At 37.7% G+C, this 26,137-nt stretch overlaps 2 protein-coding genes across 4 annotated transcripts in view; one reads left to right on the top strand and one right to left on the bottom strand.

Annotated features, from left to right (window-relative positions):
- The window catches only part of LOC132701893 (autophagy-related protein 16-1), a 491,273-nt gene that overhangs the window by 405,541 nt on the left and 59,595 nt on the right, over window positions 1–26,137 (bottom strand). The window lies entirely within an intron of this gene.
- The window catches only part of LOC132702015 (uncharacterized), a 172,565-nt gene that overhangs the window by 96,959 nt on the left and 49,469 nt on the right, over window positions 1–26,137 (top strand). Inside the window, exons 2-3 of the mRNA XM_060670411.1 lie at window positions 12,040–12,245; window positions 12,308–12,486. Of these exons, the coding sequence (XP_060526394.1) occupies window positions 12,061–12,245; window positions 12,308–12,486 (364 nt within the window). The 5' untranslated portion in view covers window positions 12,040–12,060. The remainder of the gene's footprint in view (window positions 1–12,039; window positions 12,246–12,307; window positions 12,487–26,137) is intronic.

The following is a 26,137-nucleotide window of genomic DNA, read 5'->3' as shown; positions in this document are numbered from 1 at the left end:
TACAAGGTTTTCGACAACGTACGACTTTTTATCGAGCTCCTTGGAAGAAGGGAATCTAGACACCAAATCATTACATCAAAATCATTATGCATCTTTACTTCAGGCAATCTCAGAAGAAATAATGAAACAAGTACCACAAGACGAAATGAAGGACGGACGAGTGCAACGGATGATACGTTTCTGATAGCTACTACCATGTAGCAAAAGTTTGTAAATCACCAGGCTATAGAAAAACTTCGGTGGTACAAATATTTAGGTAGTATAATACATAAGAACAACGAGTGGTCTGAAAAAATAAAACCAAAATATGACAGGCGAAGACAGCATTTATAAAAATGAGAAGGGTGGTAGGTGAGATTGCATTGGTGGATTGGTGAGATGCTAGGTGTTGTCCGTAAGGGCATGGACCCTTAGGAATGTAGAAATGAAAGTGCATGAAGTATTTCAGTGGGTATACCATAGAATATTGAAGATAAAAGGGACGGAAAGGGTAACTAAGGTGGAAAGACATCATTATTTCAGTAAAAAAAAAACGGAAGCTTTAAGACGCCATTCCAGGTTAAGAAATCTCCAGGACTGGTTCGGTTGTAGCACAATCAGATATTTCGATCAGCTGTACGGAGAGCCTTGATGATTGAAAAATACCAATCTTCGTCTGCTGCTACGTGTTGGGGAAAGCAGGGATCGCATCGAGATCCAAATTTTTAATACGACGAATCCGATCGGCAATGAAAAAGTCGCGGCATAATAAACCCGAGTCGTGCGGCGGCCTCTCCCCGCCTCCGCGCCACCCGGATGCACCGTCCTGTGTTTACGCGGGCGGAAAAGTCGTTTTGGACCCGACGAGATTATCTCGTAAAACAAACTCCGCGGACGGTGAGTTATGGCCGCAATACCTATTCGATATTTATAAACATCACGCGAAAAGTAAAAGTAGCAGAGCGAATCGGCATTCCCTCTCGTTCGGACCCGCGCAATGTTACTTAAAACCTTTAGCGCGGCCGTACACGGCCGTGCTTGTCCGCAACCACTTAAACTGACACCAAACCAAAAATAAACGCTTAATATTTTGAAAGGTTGAAAATAAGTGGAAATAAAAAAAGTTTCGGCAGCTGAGCAAAACCGTTCAATTAAAAAAAAATCAATTCTCTTACTCTTTGTTCCTCTTCTTTTAAATAATAGCAATAATAAAACTAACCAAAAGAAATAATTAATAGCCTAGACAAATATTTTCGTTATCTTTCGAATAAAAAACAAACTTGAAAGTTGAGAATGCAAATTTTCCAAGTTTCCAAGGTTTTTGTCAAATGACGTCAAACGCGGCCGTGTACGGCCGCGACGTTCGATTTCCTCGGGTTCCGCAACCGTATAAGCGATGATATCCATTTGTCCGCGTTTCATTTTCTCCGAGAGTTCCATTTATTGTTGCTCGGTCAAGTGGCACTGCGGTCTCGGCTGACCCCGAGATCCGAAGCTGTGTCACGGACCGTCAAGTGGAACAACGACGACGATGCTTCCCATAGAGAACGGCCCATTGTGAATCGCACCGTAAAACGATTACGGGAAGCACGATGGAAATAAATCGAACGGGCAACGAATAGGACGGCCGGTGTCAACCGACATGCCGGGACTATCCGAAACTACGTAACATAGGAAACTACAGCATAAAAAGTTACGTTTGCAAAATATAGAGCTTCAAATTGTGATGGTGCTGTGTATAAGAATAATAATTGTGTTTCCCAGTTTCGAAGAGGAGTCGAAGACACAGTCCAACAAAGAGGAGAAAAAAGAAGAAGAAGAAGAAGAAACTCACAGATCCATAGAAATATCTGAACTGACAACATAGTACGGATTAGCAGACTTAGTAACTCAGCCATTTCTTGCTGAAGTATCGACTGCCTGAGCATATTTTGAGCGCTGCACTTAACAGGGAGGCTAGAATCCACTTCTTCATCAAAATTGCCAAATATACCCGGGCAATCAGTGTGTTGGAAATTTTGTCAGTGGAACTTTCAAAATTTTCGACCTTCTCGACGTTATGCCATTGTGACGTTTGTATGTACCTAAGTGAACAAGTGGGATTACTGTGTGCTTACCATAAAGTAAAGTATGTAAATAACTTTTCACGATGACGGACAAACTAGGAAAAAATCTTTCCATTAACGCCGCACAAAAAGAAGTTATGTTATGTTTTTGTATCTGTTACTAAGGCTTCTACTCTATCAGAATCCGTGAGAAAGTCTGTCATCCCTCATGACTCTAAAACTCCTCCTTTCGTTATTTGGCTTCACGATCAAGAGATTTTGAAAATTCTCTCTATTTCCATAACATACATTTTACCATTGAATTAAGAACTAATAATAATAGTAATAATAAAATCTCGTATTCTTAGATATTCTTATCAATAGAAAATCAGACTTAACATTGGTTCATTACAGCAAACCTATGCAGCCAGACCGAATTTTAATGAATTGTCACACCATCATCCGGCCCAAAAATCATCGGTTATCAACTCTCGTATTTACAAAGTAGCAAAACAATCTCAACCCGAGTCACTGAACCCAGGATTAAAACACCTTACATCTGCCTTTTCAAACTTTCCAAAGACAATGAGTCCGAAAGCAACCCCCACTTACACTTTCCTTACACTCTAAATATCACTGACCCCATATCAAAGTTATGAAAAAATATAATATCAAAAACCAGATTTACCAATTGTCGAAAAATCACTCAATATCTTCCATTGTTGAAAGACAAAATTCCGTTTGAGATATCAGGAGTTTAAAACATTCCACGCATATGCGCCGAAGAACCTTGAAGAGACCGGACTAAAAATATCAACTAGGCTCAAAGAACATGAAAGATTTTTAAGGCTGAGACAAATAAACTCAACAACAGTTGCCGAACACAATCACCGGACATCAAATTTTATTCGAGAAAACTAAAATTTTAGCATGTAGTCAATTCTTCTACCAAAGAATCTATGGAAATCCATAAGCAACCAAACAATCTTAACGGTGACTCAGGTTTTTACCTTTCACGAATATGGGAATCAGTAATCAGAGACGATGTTCATGCTACGACCCCCTCAAACAGGAGGGTTGCTCCGAGAAAGAGGCAGACGAGGCTTATCATAAATGGGTCCGCCCTCCCTCGGACCAGGGAGCTGCTTGGACTGCCCAGAAGGGAGTGTGGAGCACTAACAGGACACTGCAGGCTTAGGAGGCATCTTTGCCTGCTAACATTGGAGATGCAAGTGGTGCATGAAAGGGGAGGAGACCCATATCTTCTTCTCCATATCTTAGTGTTCGGAACGGCCCTGATTGATCCGGACTCAGTGCACGGTATTGGGCTAAAGGAGTTGCTGACCTTCTATAGGAGGGGCGGCATTGTGGACGCCCTCTAGCGCGGTCTGAGGGCACAACGGGCCCATCTGGTGGCCTAAGTGCTTGGACGCCCGCGGGGGCGCCCCCCTTAAATACCAAATACCAAAAAATACCCCCTCAAACAGTATAGAAGCAGGTACAGAATAGAATGCCATCCAGAGTTAGTTAAGCTCTAAGGGAGCTAATGGGTTGATTGGCGAAATGTCAGCAAGTTCGATTCATCAACAACCGACGCTGGAGACATCCAAAAGATTTGTAAATAGTAAAAAGTTATGATGAAAATTGTTACTAACTCATCAATCACAGAATTCTTATATAAAAAATGAAAAGAATGTGAAGAAAAGTCAGATTAGTTCACCATGTTTAACTTTTTCGATATTTTGAGGTGTGATGCACGACATACTAACCAAATATAATATAGACCGGAGCAGGAATTAAAGAGGGGATGAACTCCATATCGCCGAATCCGTAGTCGTGAAGAAATGGAAAGTATGACGGCGACCTGCCGCGTAACGACGGGGTGCCTCTGCGGCAGGAAACGAAATCGATCCTCGCTCGATACGAGACGATTGATTGATAAGTCTGCGGCGCTCTAAAAACTGATGCGTGTGGTCGATTTGGAGAACCGTCACCCCATAAAAAACGTTATCGACGTAATAATTAATGAAATAAAGGGAAATAATTGCGGTATGTCGGTTGCCGTGTAAGCATTAATTAACTTCCTAGTTCGGGTGATTTTTTGCTGCCGCGTGTATATGCAGATTAGTCGCAGCTACCAGTTTCAATCTTGCACCTCGCATAAAATGGAATTTTTGCAGATGGCTACGGGCCGATACGGGCGGCACGAGAAGCGACTCGCCAAACTCGGGAATCTAATTATTCAACGACTTGCGGATTTGCTGCTTTATTTCTGATTCCGCTTCTACGTACGAGTAATTGCTTACGGAAGGGCGCGGACCATGACTTTCGGTATCGGCGCACCGCAGATTTTCTTTTGAAAAAGTCATTCAAAACCGACACCAAGATGATTTGTAACGCTCTAATCGCATACAATCGATAACCAAAACTTTTCAGCAATTTTTTTTAACGATTCAGGACCTTTTTTCAAAATGATAAGCAACAAGCTAATTCTTTGGAAATCGTTTCATTTCATCAAGACGCCCAACCTTTTCCTCTACGAAAATTCTTGTTTCAGGTAGCTAACTATACACGCATACCAAAATGATCAGCAACAGTTTAGATTTTAGCTAAATCTATAGATATTGAAATATGTAATTTGAAATTAAATTTGGCCTACAAACAAATAGGTTTGGTTTAGGGTGGCCACCCCCTCAAAGTTGTATCTATTATTTATTTATAAAAAGTGATGAGCAACATGCTAAATTTTTTACTGTATCTTACTAATAATTTTTATAGACAAATGATCACATTGTCCTACAAACAAACTGGTAGGATTTTTCAGTCCTACACTTTAAAGTTGTACAAAACTATTTTTAAAAACCATCCGCAACCGCCTAGATATTTGTGGGTGGATTCGCTTTAATAAGACGCCCAGCTATTATTGTGTAAATTGATTATTATGTAAAAGTGATCGGCAACAGCTTATTTTTTAACTAAATTTTGAGATAATCAGAATGAATAATCTAAAACAACATTTGTACTACAATTAAAATGGTAGGTTTTTTTAGTCCTAAACTGGAAAATTTCGAAAATTGCCCCTAACTTAAACGTGGTTACATGTACATATGTGTATATTCGAATATACGTGTATATGTATACATAGACATACTTATAACAAATGGGCGGTATATATTCGCATCAGCGCGCATGCGCGTAACATAGCAACGTCGTAAAAAGTTTTGTTTACTTGGCTTGTCAACACGTGTTCATTAATTTTCTTTTATAACATTTAATTGTGAAAGTGATCATGGAGTGTTTTCTTTGTAATATACTCCGTGATAAACCTAATTTTCGTAAAAAAAGAGAGACGATAAAATTCTGTAAATATTTCATCTTAACAACAAAACTAATCTAAGCTATTGAAAAAAATAACAATTATCAATTTTATTTACCGTTCCCACTTACTTATTACTTGTATTATAATGAATGGGTGTACCACATTATTTGTTATCGATTAAAGTCGAAAGAAAAAAAATTCATTTACTTACCCTCTCTTTCATTTCACCCACATAACCACCCACATACTTTTTAAAAAGTTTATCCATCTAATACTGTCATGAGTTAAAAACAAGTATAAAAAAATATGAAAAAAAACGAAATGTTGATTTCTTAAATTATAAATAATAATGAAACAACTTAATCAAACTCATTTGTATAAAACAGCATCATAGATAATGGCTGTAGGAATAATTTAAGAACAAAAAAAAAGTTAATCGGTCAACTAAATTTATAGGTTAGACCGTAATTTAGAGGTTAAGCAGGAATAATGTATTATCGTGAGGTCAACAACTTTAAAGTGTAGGACTGACAAATCCTGCGAGTCAATTTGTAGGATAATGTGATCATTTGTTTATAAAAATTATTAGTAAGATACAGTAAAAAATTTAGCATGTTGCTCATCACTTTTTATAAATAAATAATCGATACAACTTTGAGGGGGTGGCCACCCTATACCAAACCTATTTGTTTGTAGGCCAAATTTAATTTCAAATTATATATTTCAATATCTATAGATTTAGCTAAAAACTAAACTGTTGCTGGCAATTTTGATATGGTAACTAAATTGACATGATTTCATACCTGCGTACCTACCTGATACAACAATTTTCGTAGAGGAAAAGATCGGGCGTCTTGATGAAATGAAACGATTTCCAAAGAATTAGCTTGTTATTTATAATTTTGAAAAAAGGTCCAGGGCTCCCGGACTATACTTCCAGCTTTTTTTTTTCAACAAGTCAGAGAAACTACTGACGATGAATCATCAAACAAAACATGATGCCTCTTGCTTCTGAGTGTCCAGCAGAAATTACGATGACAGACTTGTTCATTTGTGTATTTGGTACCTGAAAGCTGGCAATTCTTGTATTACGATTACTAGTTGGTTGTATTGAGTAGTTGATTTTATTGATGAGTGGTTAGTTCGTTACTTATGTCTATTCTATCGACTTGCGGCAATTATCTTCACCATTAACTTTACAAATAGTTTGGAATTCATTTGCGCACACAACTCTAAAGAACAACAAAAGCATACCGATTCATAACCTGTATTTTAGTTTTTATTCTTTGGTTTTAGCGATCCCAAACGGTAAAATCGTAGAAATTTATTCGATTTTTGGGTGGGTTTTGGCCGCAGCGATCGCCAAAATGGACGTAGGGAAGCGACAGCAACGTCGCATACGCGGCCGTATCTTCGTAAAACGATTAACATACTAAAGACGCGCGAAGGAAAATGATTAATTTGTGCTTATGTGCGTGACCAGCACGCACTTTTACTGCCGTTACTTATATGGCGCCTAATTGCACCGGAGAGAGTATTTCCACATTAAAAATTATGGTATAAAGAAGGAAACGATGGCCGTTTTAATGGCCGCCGTAACAACATAAAAAGGGTGTGTTTTAGTTTTCCCTTTTCTCGTTTTAACCGGTTATATTAATATTTGCTAGCTTATAAATAAGCGAATTTTCCGTTACGCGAAAAACAACATTCAGGTCCGAATAAAAATGGAAAATTATAATATTTTGTACAGGTGCGTCGGCAAAGGGTGGTTGCCACTTATTTTGCCCCTTTTGGAGTTATTAATAAATTACCTGGACTACATTTGCAGCATCTTAAATAAATTAAATAAAAATAAGTATTTCCTTATGGTGTGATTATGATTTTCCGCGGTGTTTCTCCAACTCCTATAAAGTTGAAAATTAAATTTAATTAAAAATCACGAATTTAGAATTCCTTTCAAACCTAAATGGCGGTAATCAGACGGCAATAAAAAATTTGCATATTATGGAGTCGAACTGATCTCATTAAGCAGAGCTTCTTAATTTTTCATTGCAAATTTTAATCCGTTTGCATGTACAGATTAAAGCCTACTAAGACCACCTCGGGTATAATCCCCTTAACGAACGCCTATGATGATGGTAATAAAATCGACATCCTCGCGTGAACGTCATTCTCTTGCCAGTGAAATGTTTTCTATCTCGGCATGATCCGCTTTTATTACCCTCTCATGATTCCGAGGCGACTATACGAAAAATTTTGCTCCAAAACATCCTCTGAATCGGTTGAATTTTCGCAGAAACTAAAAAGTGTCAGAAAAATCGGATGGGGGTTATTGCATTATGTCTACTGTGCATAGTCGTGGTAATTATGTAATGTAAAGGGATTCTGGAAGTAATTAAGAGAAAATTTGTGATAATACACGTCTGAGTCAGAAGATAAGTTCTCCAGAACTATATTCCAAAGTTTATAAAAAAAATATATCTTTCAAGTCCGCAGCCTGATATGTTGTATTGACCAAAAAAAAGTTAAGTAAAAAAGGAACATTTTTTCTATTAACTTCTACATTGGATAGAAGATGACCACTATTCATCCAAAAGGGTTGAACAAAAAATAAATAAAAACTATAAAGTTTCGAATGAAATCTTTATATAGGAACCTAAATACGGTTACTTACGACAAAATCAATAAACTGAAATGCAATTAGTTTTTCCAAATATTCGATATGATCTTTCAAGATGGGTTAAATTTTGACTGTGAGTTTTTTATATATTAATTTATTATGGAATATGATTAAATATTTGTTTAGATTTTCTGTCTTTATCTTCTTAGGAGCTTTAAGATATGAGTGTAATGATATCATTAATATGTTTAAAATTTATTCACAATTTTGCAATATTTTTTTATGAAGTCGCATTGGAACAAAAAAAATATGTGTTTTATATTTCTATTACAGTTATTTGTGAGCCTTAAAACACCCAATGTGAATAAATGATTCTATCCTATTCCATTCTTGGATATTATTTTGTCTGTGGTTGATGTTATTTTTCTTATTGTCCTCCAAAAGTATATTGATAAATCCAATAGCTATTCAAATTAGCTATGTAAAAATTTAAGTGGAACAATGAGTCAATATCTAATAGAAGTGAGAATTTTGTGTACACTGAAATCCTCCTCGGAAATATACCGTTAAACAAAATATGAAGTGGTCAAAAATATAAACAAATAAACAAATAAGATTTGTATAGATTTTCTGTTTTTATCCTTTTAGGAGCTTTAAGATATGAGTGTAATTATATCATTAACATGTTTAGAACTTATTCACAATTTAACAATATTTTTTTATGAAGTCGTATTGAAATAAAAAAATTATGTGTTTTATATTTCTATTACAGTTATTTGTGTGAGCCTTAAAACACCCAATGTGAATAAATGATTCTATCCTATTCCATTCTTGGATATTATTTTTCCTGTGGTTGATGTTATTTTTCTTATTGTCCTCCAAAAGTATATTGATAAATCCAATGGCTATTAAAAATAGCTATGCAAAAATGTAAGTAAAATAAAGAGTAAATATCTAATACTTGTAGAAGTGATAAATTTTGTTTACACTGAAATCCTCCTCGAAAATATACTATTAAATAAAATATGAAGTGGTGAAAAATATAAACAAATAAACTCATTGCAAAAAACAAAAACTCACGTATGGACTGTCAAATACTGGCTGACTTTTACTAAGACTGCACCACCATTCACGCGTCGCTTATACCGGGTGAGCGAAAAATGGTTACGGGTTTTAAAAAGATTATCCGTAAACCGCATTTATAGTAAAATAAAAAAAAAACTTTTTTCCCAGGCGTTATTATTAAACAGTCATTGAACTTGCGACGCCGTCATTAATTGCCGGGAACTGTTAAAACGCGCACACACGCGCCCAGGGATTATTCCATTCTCAAGTCGTAAAACCAAATTAAGTTCTCACTTTAATCGCGGTTATAAACAATAATTGTTTTCGTTTTCTTCCGATTGACGGGGCGTGTAAAGGGGGGGGGGGGGCAAACGAACGTGGAACCTATTGTTGCGAAGTGTGAGAACTGAGACGCTTATATATATTTTTTTTGCGCCACGTTGATGAGGCACCACTATATCTTACGTCCTAATCAATAGGTTCATAGAATATGAAATGGTTTTCCGTGAAGCTCCGTGCCGTAAAACAAATCCGACTTAGATTAATTACACATCGCCGGAGATGGTTATTAATCAGATTCAGTACGAGCGATACGAGAGCTTTGTTCCGCTGGAACGTCAATGGAACTATGGGGTATTTAAAATGTAACATTAACTAGAAGAGCGTTAACGTTAATACAAAATTAAATCCGATTGTATGGGCTATTTTTTTTTGCCCGTCAAAACGCCATCTGGTCCGGGGTGAACGTTTTTCTGGGTTCCAAAAATTTCACACAAGCAATAGTCAGGAATTACCTATAGAGAAATGAGTATTTCGAAATTATATGAAGATAAATTGTAATATGGTTGATAATGGACTCCTTCCAATGAGTGTCATTTGATAACTCTGGCTGAGTACCTCAGTACAGAGATTTATATCTTATTTGTTTCGTGTAGAGAAATTCTCATAGATATACACAAACGATTAAGCAAATTCCATGAGTATTTGCAAATTAATTGTTTTAAATTGTTTCCCCAGTGACGTCTCATAAGACAGTAAAGAGGGGTCAAACATCAAACTTGTAAGTTGGGTTTGCTCGACCGAAGAAATTCTCAATTTAACCTGAACGTGTATACTTCAACCAGAAATATAGTGTTTTTACAACCGACCCCGTGATTAACTGTGCCTACTGTTTATTACTCCAAAACCGTAGCCCCTTACAGAACACCTTGCCGAGCAGACCCTTACTCGTGACCATCTACATAGTATTATTATTAATATACAAAATATTAAATATAATTTTCTTCAAAAAAGTACGCAACGACTCTTTGGCACAACTAATGTTTAAACCTGGCAATCCCTTTCTAAGGTTGAAACACTATTTACTTTATAAGAGTCGTAGATTATACGCCTAATTAGATCTGCGTGTTACTCTTTAACAGCTCGCCAAGTACCAGCATCTTCTCTCATATTCCCCTGTTCGGGTTCTCCCTCATAGTTCGCAGGAAATATTTCGGTTATTTAAAATTGGATTATTTAAATCCAAGAGAATTATTTTGGAAATTTTAGGTAGATAATTACATCATTTTTTTTATTATCGCGATAATTAATATTCTCGCGGGACCGCTATGTGCGATTTTCTTTTACTTTTTGAACCAGCACCGAAGCGCACTCTGGCGAAGAAAAAGTTTTCGGTAGTACGGGCAGTACCTCACGAACTGTGGCAAGAAAAAGTGAACGCGCGCATGCTAAAGACAACTGGCCTAATTTGACGCACATGACATTTTTTTATTAGCACTACACCACCACCGGGTAAATGTCGTGCTCAAAACTCGCCCTTCGCATACCTAACCAAAACCCTGAGGGGTAAAAGCCCCAACAACCCCATTTGCAATAATTTTTCTTACAGTTGACTTCGGTACTTGTCTTTATTGCTGCTCCTACTTCCCGTTCTGAGTTTCTTATAAAATTGTAAAAATTCAAAAAATTTTGTTTAATCCGAAGACAAATGGATACGTTGTTTTATTTGCTGAGGTAGTTCGTGTTCTACATTGTCATTAGTTTTGACTACCATCTCCACTTCGCCTTCAAATTTTAACATTTTAAAGTACTAAAAAACAGGAATCTTCAAAAAATGTTTGTATGTATTCTTATGACGCACTTCTATCTACCGCGAATATAATCTAGGTTTAAAAAAGACTGTTGTTTACAAATCGAAGAACTATGTAGAAGACACAAAAATACAAGAAGAAAAATGTTGTTAATCGATAGGTACACAAGGCAAAAATGATTATTTTCAAACTTACCTGTAAGATAAATAGAGAACAGACACATAACCTTACCCTTTAAACCATCCAGTGAAAACAGCCGCGCAGGGTTAAAGCTCGAGAATCAGGTACATAAATACGTACATAGTGGAAGGATCACAGTCAAATACCTCCGTAATATATACGAAAATATTGCAATTTATTTATCATCTTATTCGAAAACGCCCAGCAGCATCAATGCTTAATCAAAGGTAAAACGGTCCATTTACGTTTCAAATAAAAATTTCAAGTTTCTACAAATATTCGTTAAGGTCCATCTCACGCAAGACCTACTTAATGCAGAATAAACATCTATTGGGATGGGTTTTACCTGCGAAGGTGTGAGGTTAAGGTACTGCAAAATAATTAAAACGTCGAAGCAATAAATGCACTATATTTTTGGTCGTATTGTAACGAGTAATGTCAACTGACCGACGCGAGATGTTTGGCATCCGATAACCTTGAGCGTCAACAACGGTATGGCACAATTTCAATTAAAACCGCCGATTATGCAAATATTTAAAGCGCGATAACGGCTTCTTCAAATTAACGCGCCAATGTTAATTAAGAACTTCGCCGAAGTAGAAGATTTCTAATTATTTCTGTACGGAAACCCATCGCTCGGCCATTTTGTATTATGCAGGAAGATATTCCGCGTCTATAATACGCAAACTGCGGACTACATTAAGAAGTAATTCAATTATTACTAAATAATTAAAATTCCAGGTGCCACGTTCGAAACCCGACATGTTCTACATCAAAGAATCGCTGGTGATCCTGCTAGTCGCTTCGCTCGTCTGCTGTCAGCAGGAAGCGCAACACGGCATGCTCGATTCGGATAGCGACGTCGAAATCATCGAGGCTCCCGAAAAACAACCCCCCGGAGCTCCGCCTCCGTCGCCGCTTGACGACTGCGACTCGGAAATGATAGGGTGAGTTTGTACGCATTGCGACGACTCTTGACATACCCCTGACGTAACAACTTTAACGACAGGTTCGAACTGATAACCGGGTACGTGTTTTCCGCGCCTGGAAACGTTATGGACTCGATCCCCGGTACCCTGATGCTGACCGATTGTCTCGAAACGTGCCAAGGCAACGAGAGCTGCCAATCTGTCAATTACGAGACGGGCTTGTGCGTTCTTTTCGGTTCCAATGCAGACGCCTTACCGGGTAAGTGATTTTCTCTAAAACTTTTTCAAGCTGGGAGAGTAGGGTGTGCGAGTAGGGATTTCTGGGAAATGAACAATAAAGACTCAAAAAGGAAGACTATCTAAAAAAATCTCCCAACATGTGCCAACTTATAGAAAGTGCCGTAAATTATTCAAGCTGTAAGCTTATGTTCACAAACCTGCAGGAGCAAAAGATCGTGTTGTAAGTTTGGCGTAAAATGACAGTTTTTCGATAGGTAAAAAGCACGCCGGTTTAAGACCGGACGTCTAGCGGACCACATTAACGCTCCCACGATCGGAAATTGCGAAAGGCACGAAAAGTTTGACGTTCGCAACTCTGGCACGGCTTCGGGTCAAACTGTTAGCAAAAAATAATTGCCCAGATGCAAGATTAGCAACCGTAAGTGGCACGCACGGCATTGTGTACATTACGTATGTATTCGGATTAGATTTCCTCTCATTATTGTAATTAATGGACGCGCGGTAATTATACGGACAAGCGAGTAATTAATTATCACGCCGCGAATGGATCCGGTAAGTTCCTTTTTGCGAATAAGCTAACTGAGGGCGGTATGTAAGCCTCGGAAGCGGAATAAAAATTTTCCATTATGTGTACAACCGTATCAGATATTAGATACTCCACCCTATACCTGCCGGAATTACATTGCGCACACGTTGCGATACCCCCGGCACAGAAAGAGAAACGCGTAAATTGACGAGCAATTTGAAAATTGCCGGACTTGCAACATGTACCTCAGCGGAAAAATAGAAAAATATTTAATTATAATGTATCTGCGGTACGCCGGTGGGAGCGCAATTATCGTCCCGTGGCGCATGGACGGCTATCAATGGAAGCGCATCTGTGGTATCAATGAGTCGAAAGCGATCTCCAAAGACAAAAGGACTAATCAGATATTAATAAGCGAGGAAAAAGCCAGGGCAGACCTAGGAAGAGCAAACGAGGAACGATTTTTTCTTCCTCGCCGTCGTCGTCGGGCCGCTTGGGTTTCTTCCATTTCGCTACTTAATGGGGGCTTAATATCCTCTAGAAATGACCGATACGCGAACAATAGAGGAACGGAGATATGCCGCGGTCGGTAATGATGCAGAACCATGTCCACGGTTCCGAACGTAACACGAGAGTTATGGTTCGGTCTGGGTTTATTTACAATAGGGGAAATATTGCCGCGGTTTCGATCCGTTTCCCTTTGTTGTCTTCTATCTGCTGGATCATCGGCCGCCGTTTTATTTCTTATTTGGGAAGCAGCCGACGCCGCCGCCACCGCCGCCGGTGCCTCGAAGCTACGCAGTGCGAGCGGATTGTGGCTTTGGAGTAGACCCTAACTAACAAGGCATTCAAACGAATCGTCGTATAATGCCTAAAACATGGCAAACAAACGACTGACCTCTAGAAGGACGGAGCTCTTATAGAAAGAAATGTGAAGGAATATTGACGAGAATGGCAAAGTTTAACACTGTGGTGGTTACGATTTTCTTTTTGTTTTTGTTTGTGCGCCATTACTCTTTTCATTTTGCCCTTTGGGGGAGGCTGATTGTAGATTGATGGGCCTTACTAAACTGTGACAACCGCTACGCTCAATCAAATTTCATGCTATAGAGTGCATTATTTTGATGGGTTCCGGCCCAATTTAAAACGAATTTTAAATGCTACAAACCTTGGGCAGATAATAACGATCTTTACTGTGGTATGGTCTGTTCATAGATATAAGAAAGTGACCAATTGCTTTTGAATGGGATTCTCCAAGGGTGGTCATTAACATTAATGCAACAAAATTGTTACCTAAAATTTCGGAATTTAAATTCAGCTAAAATTGTGGTCCGTAATAGAAAATAATTTTATACCTTTTGTTTGGTATACTATTTAGTTTAAGTTTATTAGTAATCATTCTTATTTCGTGCGTAATACAACCTGTGTTGAATCGTGTGCGAATTATGTAAAATATGTGCGAGTCTAGCGAATCTCAGGAGATGCTCCCGCCCAAATGTAGAAAACACTATTCTATTGAGACTAAGGAAGTTATAAACAATGTTTATTTGATTCTCTGAACGTGGGGCCAGCAAGCAAGCATCTTTAGGAGAAACGGCCACATTGACGAAAATTTCAACATCAACTGTATGGAAAATTGCGAATAATCCCATTTCAGGGAAAAAAAGAAGCGATGCTGACATTTTCTCGAGTGTAGATGAAAGTGATCAAGATATAGTACGGCGTAGAATTTACCAGTTGTACGAGGAACAAAGCGTGCCTACATTAGATATCTTAATTAGGAGGCTTGAAAAAGATGAAACCGGTGTTAAATGTGGCAGAATTACCTTATGGAAGTGTATTCAACACATGGGTTTTAGATTTAAAAAAATTGACAAAAGGCAAGTTTTAATGGAATCTTTTAGAATTGGGATATGGCGACTGGAATATCTAGAAAAAAATAGGATTTACAGAGAACAACAAAGGCCAATTATTTATTTGGATGAAACCTGGTTTGACACTTATGATACCCCGGAAAAGTTGGGTTGACTCAACTGATAAGTGTAAAACAAACGCGCTATCAAAAAGAGGTAAAAGAATAACTATTTGGCATGTGGGCTCTAAAGATGGTTGGTTTCCAAATGTACTTTCGCTGTCTGCGAAAAATATTAAAGATTCTTCTCTGGATTGCCATGAACACACCACCGCTGGTTTATTTGAAAGTTGGTTTAAAAACAAACTAGTTCCAAACATTCCTCCTAATAGCGTCATTGTAATGGACAATGCAAGTTATCACAGTAGACAGTTGACTAAAACCCCTTCCTCATGTGACACAAAAGCAACAATCCAAAACTACATGTATAATAACGACATTTATTTTCACAAAGATTATACCAAAAAGCAATTAATTGAGGTTCTACAAAAGGAATACGATGTGATAATTATGCAAAAAATCTAGGACATAGAGTTTTAAGGTTTCTACCTTACCACTGTATATTTGATCCCATTGAACATGTTTGGCAGCAACTGAAATCTGCCATTAGTTGTAACAATGTTTTTCCCCGTGTTAACTCCAATGTCCTCAAACTTATAGAAACCGAAATTTTTAACATCCCTCCACAAAGTTGGGCAAATTCTGTTAAACATATAGAAAAAGCAGAACAGTCGTATATCCATATTGCAAATAATATAGAGCAAATAGTAATTAGAACAGGCGATGATAGCGATAGTGATACTGATATATTTTGTGAATAATTTTAAGTAATTTAAGTAGGTAATAAAAATAATTTGTAATTTTATTTTAGATTTAAACATAAATACATACATAAATAAATAAATATTGTTTAGCATCTTTCCTAACAAAACCCCAAATAATTAAATTCTAAGCAAAGTGCGGACCTGTTAGGTCATATTTCATTCTTTTTCATTTCGGTGCTAGAACACAATGTCCCCTCTTGTGTGAAAATTTATTATTTGTTTTGAAGTAAACCAAAACAGCTGATGCATAGTACTGTGTAGCATATGCGCGGAACGGGTGGTGGTCACAGACTCGCGATAACTCAATTGGTCGTGAATAACGTTATTTTTCCAAGGCGAAATTAAAGCATTGACCAGGGAATTGCTAGCTGTTGTTCTCTGGTCCCTTCCGTTCTTTCTTTTGCGGTCCTGGTGTTCTTTTTCCCGCCGGTAAGCAGCGTGCTTCCTGTAGGTTTTCCCTTGTCCGCTGTTTTCTAAGGAGTCGCTTAAAGCTCACGCGTATTGCGGATTTAGAGGGAAACAAGTAACCTTGATCTCCGAAATAAGCGGGTAAACAGACGTGGTCGTTTGTACCCTCGGCTTGGTCGGATTTAGCGGAGAGAGGTTTTCCAAGATAACGCTCAACCTATAAGGCCACCCCACATCCACTTACTATTATCGCGCTGTCGACCCGTAATAATGTCTCATTTATTATCTTTAAGGCCTTTTTTTTTCTTTTGACTTCCCGTATACTATTTGCACGATTCGCTGGACCACATATTGTTTTAACCACTTCACTCCTGGGGCTTAATGCCCACTTTCTTTGGACTACTTCCACGCACGGCCGCGGCCGCAAATCAGGCCCCACCAGAGCTTCAGCCCCTGGTGGAACAAATTTGTATATGGTAGCAGCAGGCAAATAGCAGTGCCGAGAGTAAAGCGACTTTAGACTGGTCACAGATAAGTACCTACGCGCCCAACGCCCCTAGTAACACAGGTAGTTTTTAATTAATGTGAAACTTACAGAAAATAATGCGTAAGCTACTTTTCTTCAGTCTCAGCCCCTCCTCCCTCTTGGTTTTTGAATAAAGTGTTTTTTGGAAATTGAGTTTCACTTGCCTACTCGGCCCATGCCTCACCGACAATTGATACAGCCTAAATTTCGTTTCGTAACATGGTATGTTCATTTAGTCATTAAGAGCAAGGAGAAGGCGAGAAGGCTGACACGCTGGGCCAACTATAAGCAAAGTGAACTCTAACCTTGACCCGACCAGGAACGCTAGTTTTTACAATGTCCTGACAAAACATTACCACCCATGAACGCTTCTTCGTGTCAAAGGGGTTGCCCACTGAAGCATATTTGGGCCGTGTTTCGAAGATTCATCTTCGCTGGACCAGCTGCACGCAATTAGTGGGCAAAACAGTCAATTAATTTAAAAAATCGACTTCCCAACTGAAGCGTTCGACTTAATTATGGCGCCAATCAAAACGAATCTAAATATCTTTTTTATTTTTTATAAAGCGTCAAGCATTTATCGCTAACCTAGCCGATGCTTTTATATTTTGAGATGGCGACCACCCCGTATATCCTTTCGATTTTCGCAAGACACGCGAGGCCGATGCATGTCCGTTCAGGTTACGAGCAGAAACGTCTTTAAAGGCGTTTCTTCGCAATTTAACGTGGCGCGGCAACTTTGTAGGACACGACGCCATCGATATAAAACGGTTTGGGCCTTAAATTGTAAGGGGCGTTTTTTTTTCGATGTATAGAACTTTAAGTTGCAATAAAACAACGATGGATTATTCGATTGACATGAATTTTATTTATCCGAAAGATAATCTTGTGGCATTACATTTTAAATATGATTTCTGACATATGACCGCCACGGCTGGCGCAGATGTAGTCGGCAATAACACGGTGAATGTTGTCTTCCAAATGGTCAAGCGTTTGTGGCTTATCCGCATAGACCAATGACTTTACATAGCCCCACAGAAAGTAGTCTAGCGGTGTTAAATCACAAGATCTTGGAGGCCAATCCATAGGTCCAAAACGTGAAATTAGGAGGTGACCAAACGTGTCTTTCAATAAATCGATTGTGGTACGAGCTGTGTGACATGTTGCGCCGTCTTGTTGAAACCACATCTCCTGAACATCATGGTTATTCAATTCAGGAATGAAAGAGTTAGTAATCATAGCTCTATACCGATCACCATTGACTGTAACGTTCTGGCCATCATCGTTTTTGAAGAAGTGCGGACCAATGATTCCACCCGCCCATAAAGCGCACCAGTCAGTTTTTCTGGATGTAGCAGTGTTTCGACATACACTTGAGGATTAGCTTCGCACCAAATGCGGCAGTTTTGTTTGTTGACGAAGTCATTCAATCAGAAGTGCGCTTCATCGCAAAACAAAATTCGCTTATGAAAATCGGGAACAGCGGCAATCTCGTTTTGGGCCCATTCGACGAATCTACGCCTTACTTGATGATCGTTTGGCTTCAATTCTTGCACGAGTTGGATTTTGTAAGCACGTAAACCAAGATCCTTCCGCAAAATCTTCCATAAAGTGGATGGACACAGATCCAATTCCTGTGCTCGATGGCGGATGGACTCATTCGGGTCTTCCTCAATGCTACGCTCTACAGCGCTGTACGCACCGTACGGCGTCTCTGGGGATGCGAGTTATCAATAAGAGTAAACGTGGTGGAAAGCGTTCCATGGTTAATCGAATTAACTGCTCTGATGGACGATTTTGTCGACGATAGAATGGACGTAGTGCGCGATACGTATTCCGCACAGAACCATTATTTTCGAAATAAAATTGCAGTATTTGCAAGCGTTGTTCAGGCGTGAGTCTATTCATGATGAATTGCCAAACCAAACTGAGAATAAATCACTTGACAGCTGTTAAATCGGTCGCCATCTTGAACAGTAATGCCAACTTAAAGTTCTATACATCGAAAATAATAACCCTATATTACCTGTGATCTAAGATTTGTTTTGGTTTTTTTAATGGAATTCCCTATATATTTTTAGCTTAAGTCGTAGATCTTTTCTTCCTGATGTCAAAAATATATAGTTTATTGACATTTCATTTAGCCGTTTTTGAGATATCTCAGTTTAAAAAGAATCATCAGCCATATTGTATAAAAATGGTCAAGTCTGCCTTGATAACAACCATATCGTCTATGTTTGCAATTGTTTTAACAATGTTCTATTTTTGACAACTAATCGAAACTAAAGATCTGCAGCCTAAGTTAAATAACTTAAATAAATAAGATATTTCAAATGGATTATGCTAAGGAAGAAAAACGCGAACTAATAAAGTTATAGTATTCAAACGGACATAATGTTGCAAGGGTTAAAAGAGAATATCGGCAAATATATCCCGATAGAAGAGTTCCTACAATAAATACAATTAAAAATGTTATTAAACAATTTGAGGACCGAAATACTGTCACACGGAAGACCAGGACAATAGAAAGAAATTTTGATGAAGACCTCAATATATTAGTTTACTTTCAAGATAAATTGTGTGAATGTCTAGGACGTGGTGGGAAGCACACCCTTCTATTTAGTCCAGTTTCTTCGCGGTTTTTAGAGGGTTGTCCTAAAAACATTATTTCCTCTCGGAATAAAAATTAATTGGTATTAATATTTTGCTTGAAGTTATAAAGACTTTGTCGGAACGTAAGTTTCTTCTAAAATCTTTGACTCTTCATCTTAATGCACCACAACTTCTTTAAGGAGAAGCCTGGTGCCCTTGGTCGAGGCCTATGAACTTATTATCCCATTGCAAAAACTAGGGTATTGTCCTTGTTTTGAGGCGACTCATGATCCTCAAATTAAAGTAATTCATTCAGAATCCAGACCGGATAAATTATAGTTTCGTAATAAAACTGGAATAATACTGAATATGCTCCGCAGAGATGATTGTTATCAGTTAGCTTTGAATGTTTCTAGTATATTAATATTCTTCACGAGGTGATTGTATTCGACCCTGAGAGCGCTTTGTAAAGATTTTGCACAGAATTTCATTGCAATGACTTTCGGTGCTGGGTTTATACTTTCCATGCTCTAAATTTATCCCGAGAACGAGAAAAAAAAGATGGGAATTGTGGATCTAGAAATAGAGAGTTCGGTGCCAAATAAAAAGAAAAATATGCTTTGAAGCACTGACAGGAAGTCCACCAGCTCTTGCCGCTGGTTCAGTTGGAACTGTTGAGGAAGGTCAATCTCAAACCTTCGTGCTTATAGAAAGGTGGATGATCTCCAGAATATTTTCTTCGCTTTTTCCTTTATTATAATTAAGCAATTGTAGCTTCCCATATACAGTGTGTTTGTGGCGACGCACGGTAACAGCAGAATTCGCGCGATCTCCGACATCCTCGTCTCACAAAAACACCTTGCGGTGTATCGCAGATTTATTTTTCAATTACCCGTCGAAGAATTTAACAGTTTTACGTGTCTGTGTTGAAAAAAAAAATGCAGAATTGAATTTGGTTCTTGTCGTCGCATCGCGGGATTTATTTAATAAAGAGCGAGAGGACGACAAGGTAAAGAAGCGACCAAGACCGCCCGAAAGGCGAGAATCACGTTTCAGAAACTGTTAGAAATCGAAGAACGCTCGCGGTTTGTGACAAAAGCTTTCAAATATCGCTCGCGGAGAAAAATAAACACGCTGCGTCGAAAAAAGAAAATTGTCGCTCCGTTCCGCCATTTTTTTACAAACGGTCAATGGCACCGGGCGCAACGCCGCAGGGATATTACATTGCTTAATTCGGTGTAATGACGTCTGGTTAATTTTTTAAGAAATTCTCGATAAATCCGTTTAATTCAACAAAGTTTATTATACGGAGTTTTCCAAAAAACGTGTCGCTGATTTAATGGGTAAACAATAAACAAACAAATTATTATTACCGCAATTATTTAAGATTCCTAAACGAAATTTAGACTCATAAAAATTGCCGCCGACAAAATTTTTGAATTTCATGCAGGAACGGCTCCAAAGGGTGCTACGGCTTATTTTGCACCAAAAGTTTTTCCATGTGAATATTTGTAATTTTTGCCACAAAAAAAGGTGTAAATGTTCAAAATAAACAAAGTTACATTTACTGTGAATAATGATAAGAAAGAAAATATATCCCAAATTTAAACAGTAAACCAAATTAAACATATGTGCTAAATTTTAAATGTTTATAACTATAAAAATAACGAATTCGCTAACTCATTTAAGATAAACTTAAATTCAGTTGAAAACAATATGTAGAGAACTAACGATTCTGCGTAGTAGATCAATTTTCCTGAACAGAAACAATTTTTCAATCTCGCTTAATGATACTTTACAATATGGGTACTAAATCAGGAACATCTCTCTGAGTAAATAAATAACTTTGTTTAGTATTTTTGCCTTTTCTCCTCCACAGTCATAAGCTTTATTTCAAAAAGGTTTCAAATACCAATTTACGCAATATACCCAATGCAAATACACATTGACACAAATAATTAAATCATATTAACAATTTTTATTATTATACATGGAAAATGCTTTATTTATAATAAATATAAGTAAATGTAATAAAATATTAAGTTAAAATAAAGTAGAAATTAAATGGAAAAGAGAACCTTTGGCGAATAATCACGTGGACAATCAGTGTGCATTTAATTACGGCTCGTACGTTTCGGAGACACCGACGATAGATCACAAGAGGAACCCAAATTTCATTTTTTACAATTTTACCATAATTATAAAACTGGAGAGCCAGGAATGTTCGCCTCCCTTATGAATCCGGGAGATAGGATACTCGTATTTTTTATTTTTCGACTTTGGTCCGCGGCGGAGATAGGCGGAACAAGCTCGCTACCTTATCGGCAATAATTTATACCCGAAGCTCATCGTGTACCACCGATAGCGGCAACGCAGGACGACACGCAATTAAGGACGATCGCCCTGCTACCGCTCGTCCTGGCATCCTCGCCGGAATGTCAAACACAAATTGGCCGTTAGGTAAACGCATAATATAACCAATTTGTTATTCTCTGGCCGTCTCGCGAACCATCCGATACGGTTGCGTATTTTTATCCGTTTGGCGCCATTAACGAGGGATAAGTGCTCGGTCTATACGCGCGCGTGTATGTATGCGTGAACCGAAACTGTACGTTCTCTCTCTGTCTGACGCTTATTCTTCCGTTTTTCTCGGAAGTCGATTTGTGGAAGCGTCCGAGAAGAAAATTATTATCGCCCGCCTTTGCAGAAAAAATGGAAATTGTCAGCGGCGGCAGTTGCAGTTGCGTAGGGATATTAGTATACTTCGACCAGAAATATAGTGCTTTTAAAACCGATCCCATGATATTAGATAAGCGATTAAGCAAATTCCATGAGTATTCGCAAATTAATTGTTTTAAATTGTTTCCCCAGTGACGTCTCATAAGACAGTAAAGAGGCGTCAAACATCAAGCTTGTAAGTTGGGTTTGCTCGACTGAAGAAATTCTCAACTTAAGCATGTATACTTCGACCAGAAATATAGTGTTTTTACAACCGACCCCGTGATTAACTGTGCCTACCATTTATTACTCCAAAACCGCAGCCCCTTATAGAACACCCTGCCGAGCAGACCCTTACCCATAACCATTGCAGGATCGTCCTTGGATTTTATCTACCTACACCAACAAGCGGGATATAAGTATGTTATCAATCTTTTTAACCGAAAATTTCTTGAAATATGTTCATAAAAAAAAATAGTACCAAGTAACAATTTATTACGTTCTATTTCATTACATTTGTGCATAGTATCATTATTAATATACAAAATATTAAATATAATAATAACAAAGTATCAGTCACTTACAAAACCGACATTATCGCTACTGTCGTCACCTAGTTCAATGATCAACGCCGCAACTAATCGTTATCGATAAATATTTTCTTCTTTTATTACTTGTTTTTCACAGTTCGACCAGCTTTGTACTGATATTTTAGCTACTTCTTGCCGAATTACGTTTATGGTACTATCACTAAACTTTGGTGCAGTGTTACTTCTTCTTATATGCGCTTTCAACTCAGACCAAATCATCTATATACAACGTTAAGGGTGTAATCTCAAGATTTCATGTCCGTTTTGTTGTGCTATCGAATCGATTTTGTAGTGTTTATTGAAAGTGTTTTATTCTTAATAATTCCAGAAGTTGTTTTTTCGTGTAACTCTCTGTAAAAGATAAATTATTTTCGTACAGAAATTTTTAACTTCTAATTTATTTGAAGAAGTATTTGGAATTTTTCTAATTTGAACTGAATGCTACGAAGCATTATCCAACACAATAACAATCTTTGGAATTAGCCTAATTAGATCTGCGTGTTGCTCTTTAAAAACTCGCGAAGTACCATCATCTTCTCTCACTTTCCTATTGACTATCCCGTTTACAACAATTTTTCTTACTGTTGACTTCGGACTTCATGTAACTCGTTTTTATTGCTGCTTCTACTTACCCTTCCGAATTTCTTATAAAATTGTAATCATTCAAAACAATTTGTTTAGCATCCGAAGAGAAATGGATCCGTTTTTTTTTATTTGCTAAGGTAGTTCGTCTTCTAAATTGTCGTTAGGTTCAACTACCATCTCCACTTCGTCTTCAAATTTTACGTTGTTTTCCATATATTCTTCTAACAGGGGAACAACATTTTAAAGTGTTAAAAAACGGGAACCTTCAAAAAATGTTTAATTGTAAGATTCGAGTAAATATTTATATGTATTCTTATGACGGACCTTTATCTACCGCCAATATAATCTATAGTCTTACAAAGGACCGTTGCTGTTTACAAATCAAAGAACTATGTAAAAGACACAAAAATAAAAGAAGAAGAATGTTGTTAATCGACATTCACACAAGACAAAAATGATTATTTTCAAACTTACCTGTAAGATAAATAGAGTAAAGGTACTTATCCCTACCCTTTGAATTATCTAGTGAAAACAGCCTCGCAGGGTCAAAGCTCGAGAATTAGATACATAAATCCATACTTACTGGAAAGATCACAGTCAAATACCTCCGTAATATATACGAACATATTGCAATTTAGATTAAACTATTAAGAACGATACATATCACGTTATTCGAAAATACCCCGAGCATCAATGCTTAATCAAATTTAAAACTTTAAAAATGTTTGGACGAGATTGCCAGATCTCTAACTATTAATTCCAGTTTCAAGAAAATTGAAATTAAAATTTCAATTGCGAGAGAGCAGCTTTTGTGTCTGGCAGAATCTCAGTTTATACTTTCAGCTAGCGAGCCCAACTCTTTGGCCGGTAACTTCTTGCCGAATCATCGTCATCGAGTTGCGTCCCGATAAAAAGAATCGAAAATTTTAATTAGGTACGCAGCATGAAAAGGCGACTAATGAACGTCGCATAAGACTTCCATTTTTCTTTCGTCTTCGTTTTGACGGGCGAACAAGCCACTCGAGTACTGCTCAGTACCCGAGGATCCTTTTGGCGGTGCCGGCTCGCTGGGTTCTGCGCGCCTCGCGGCCCATTTTAGGCGTGTAATGACCAGGAAACATGGTACGTTGGTGACTCTAGAAGCCGGCTATATGGCCTGTCATTACGCGCCCGTCGAATTGCCCGTCGAGACTCGGAAAATCGCCATGTTGCGTGGGTCGATGCGTTTCTACCGCGTTTGGCCTCGAACGTCTTTTTGGATTCGTTTAAGCTTCTTGGGACATACCGTGCGAGTTTCTGACTGGGAATAAACTCGGTAAACCAAAGAAGTTTTTGTTTCCAGAAATACACTTAAATATGTAAATTAGTATTTTCAATGGTGCCCTTTTGATGTAAAAACGTGTTTTAAGGAGAGTCCGAAATTTTAGCATGATTAAACTTATATTTTTATGGCTATTTTTTAAAAGCGAGATTAAGTTTTACGTGGGCGCCAAGTTTCAAATTTTTGCTCTTCGTAATATAAAACATTTTCAACAAACGTTGAAGACTAAAGAAATCAAATTCAATTGGATGTAATTTTTATGCAAAGTGTAAATTTTTCAAAGAAACTTCCATAGGCGACTGTAATACTATTCGCAAATCTTCTGGGCACCAGTTAAGCTCTGAAGAAGCCGACAGAATGATTGGCGAAACGTCAGCAAGTTTGATTTATAGACAACGGACGCAGGAGGAATCCAGAGGATTAGTAAATAATAAAATGAAGTGCATTCGATGCGTATTAGATTCCGCTATTGTATTGTACCCACACAAAAAACAACGGACCCAGAGAGTCCCAATCTAATCAGCGGCAACATAAGCGTCGGTACCTTTTCAAGTAATATCCGCTATAGACTGAGACAAAATTGGTTGTCAACTTTTAAGGAAGGCAAATATAAGCCTTTAACTGATTTTTTACATTTTATATTGAAAATATTGTCGAGTTTTCGAAAATGTATGTTTTTTTAACTTTTAAATAAATAAATTTCGTTCTATTTCTTAAAATAATTATAGTGTGGATCAAGGAGTAGACAAAAAGATTATAGGGTTGTAATGTTATAAAACATTCACATAAAAAAGACCTTCTTAAGGTGCCTATGGCTATTACCATGACTATTCTAATCTTGTCGACTGCTGCTGTGAAAAGTCCTGCGGTTGTATGAGAGAACCATTTTCTCAGATTGTGGAACCATGAGATTCTCCTGCGTCCTGGGCCTCTTTTTCCAAAGACCTTACCCTGCAGAATAAGCTGCAACTGATCGTAAATTTGGCCTAAGTACTCTAGTTTCCGCTTCTTTAGGTCCATTCAATTCTATTCTATCAACTCAGGAAATTTTCGGAATATATCTATAGCACCACATGTCAAAATCCTCGAATTTCTTCATAGACGCCTCTGCCAATGTCCAGGATTCAACTCCGTAAAGGAGAACCGTAAACACATAGCATTGGACCAGACGGATTTTAGTTTTTAGTGCTAGAAAGTGACTTTTAAAAATGTTGTTCATTTTGTTAGATGCTGATGTGGCCTTTTCTATCCTCTGTCTGATTTCAACTGAATGATCCCATCTGTTCCAAGGTAAACGTAGCGAAATTATTTATATAATTATTTATAAACGTTTATGACGTTTATAACGTATTCTGAATAGACGTTAAAAAATAAAAGGGATAGTACACATCCCTGTCGAACCCCCCTCTCTATCTTTATTTCCTTCGTCAACTGGTCTTCGATTCTGACAGCTGCTGTTTGATTATAATATATGTTTTCGACTAGTCCGACCAATTCTAAGATCGACGTCAGTTTCTCACGTTTTATTCTGTCAAAAGCTTTCGGATAGTCAATGAAGCTGATATATATGTCGCTGTTGACGTCCTTGCAGCGCTGGAACAGAACTTAACTCTTTTATGGATTATTTTTAGGAAAGTTTTAAGGTGACTCACTTTCTAGCGTTTGGTT

This window comes from Cylas formicarius, unplaced genomic scaffold (assembly GCF_029955315.1).
Source record: "Cylas formicarius isolate icCylForm1 unplaced genomic scaffold, icCylForm1.1 PGA_scaffold_5__7_contigs__length_24384050, whole genome shotgun sequence".
Lineage (NCBI taxonomy): Eukaryota > Metazoa > Arthropoda > Insecta > Coleoptera > Brentidae > Cylas > Cylas formicarius.
The sequence above is the reverse complement of the archived record's forward strand: the minus strand, read 5'-3'. Positions and strand labels throughout refer to the sequence as shown.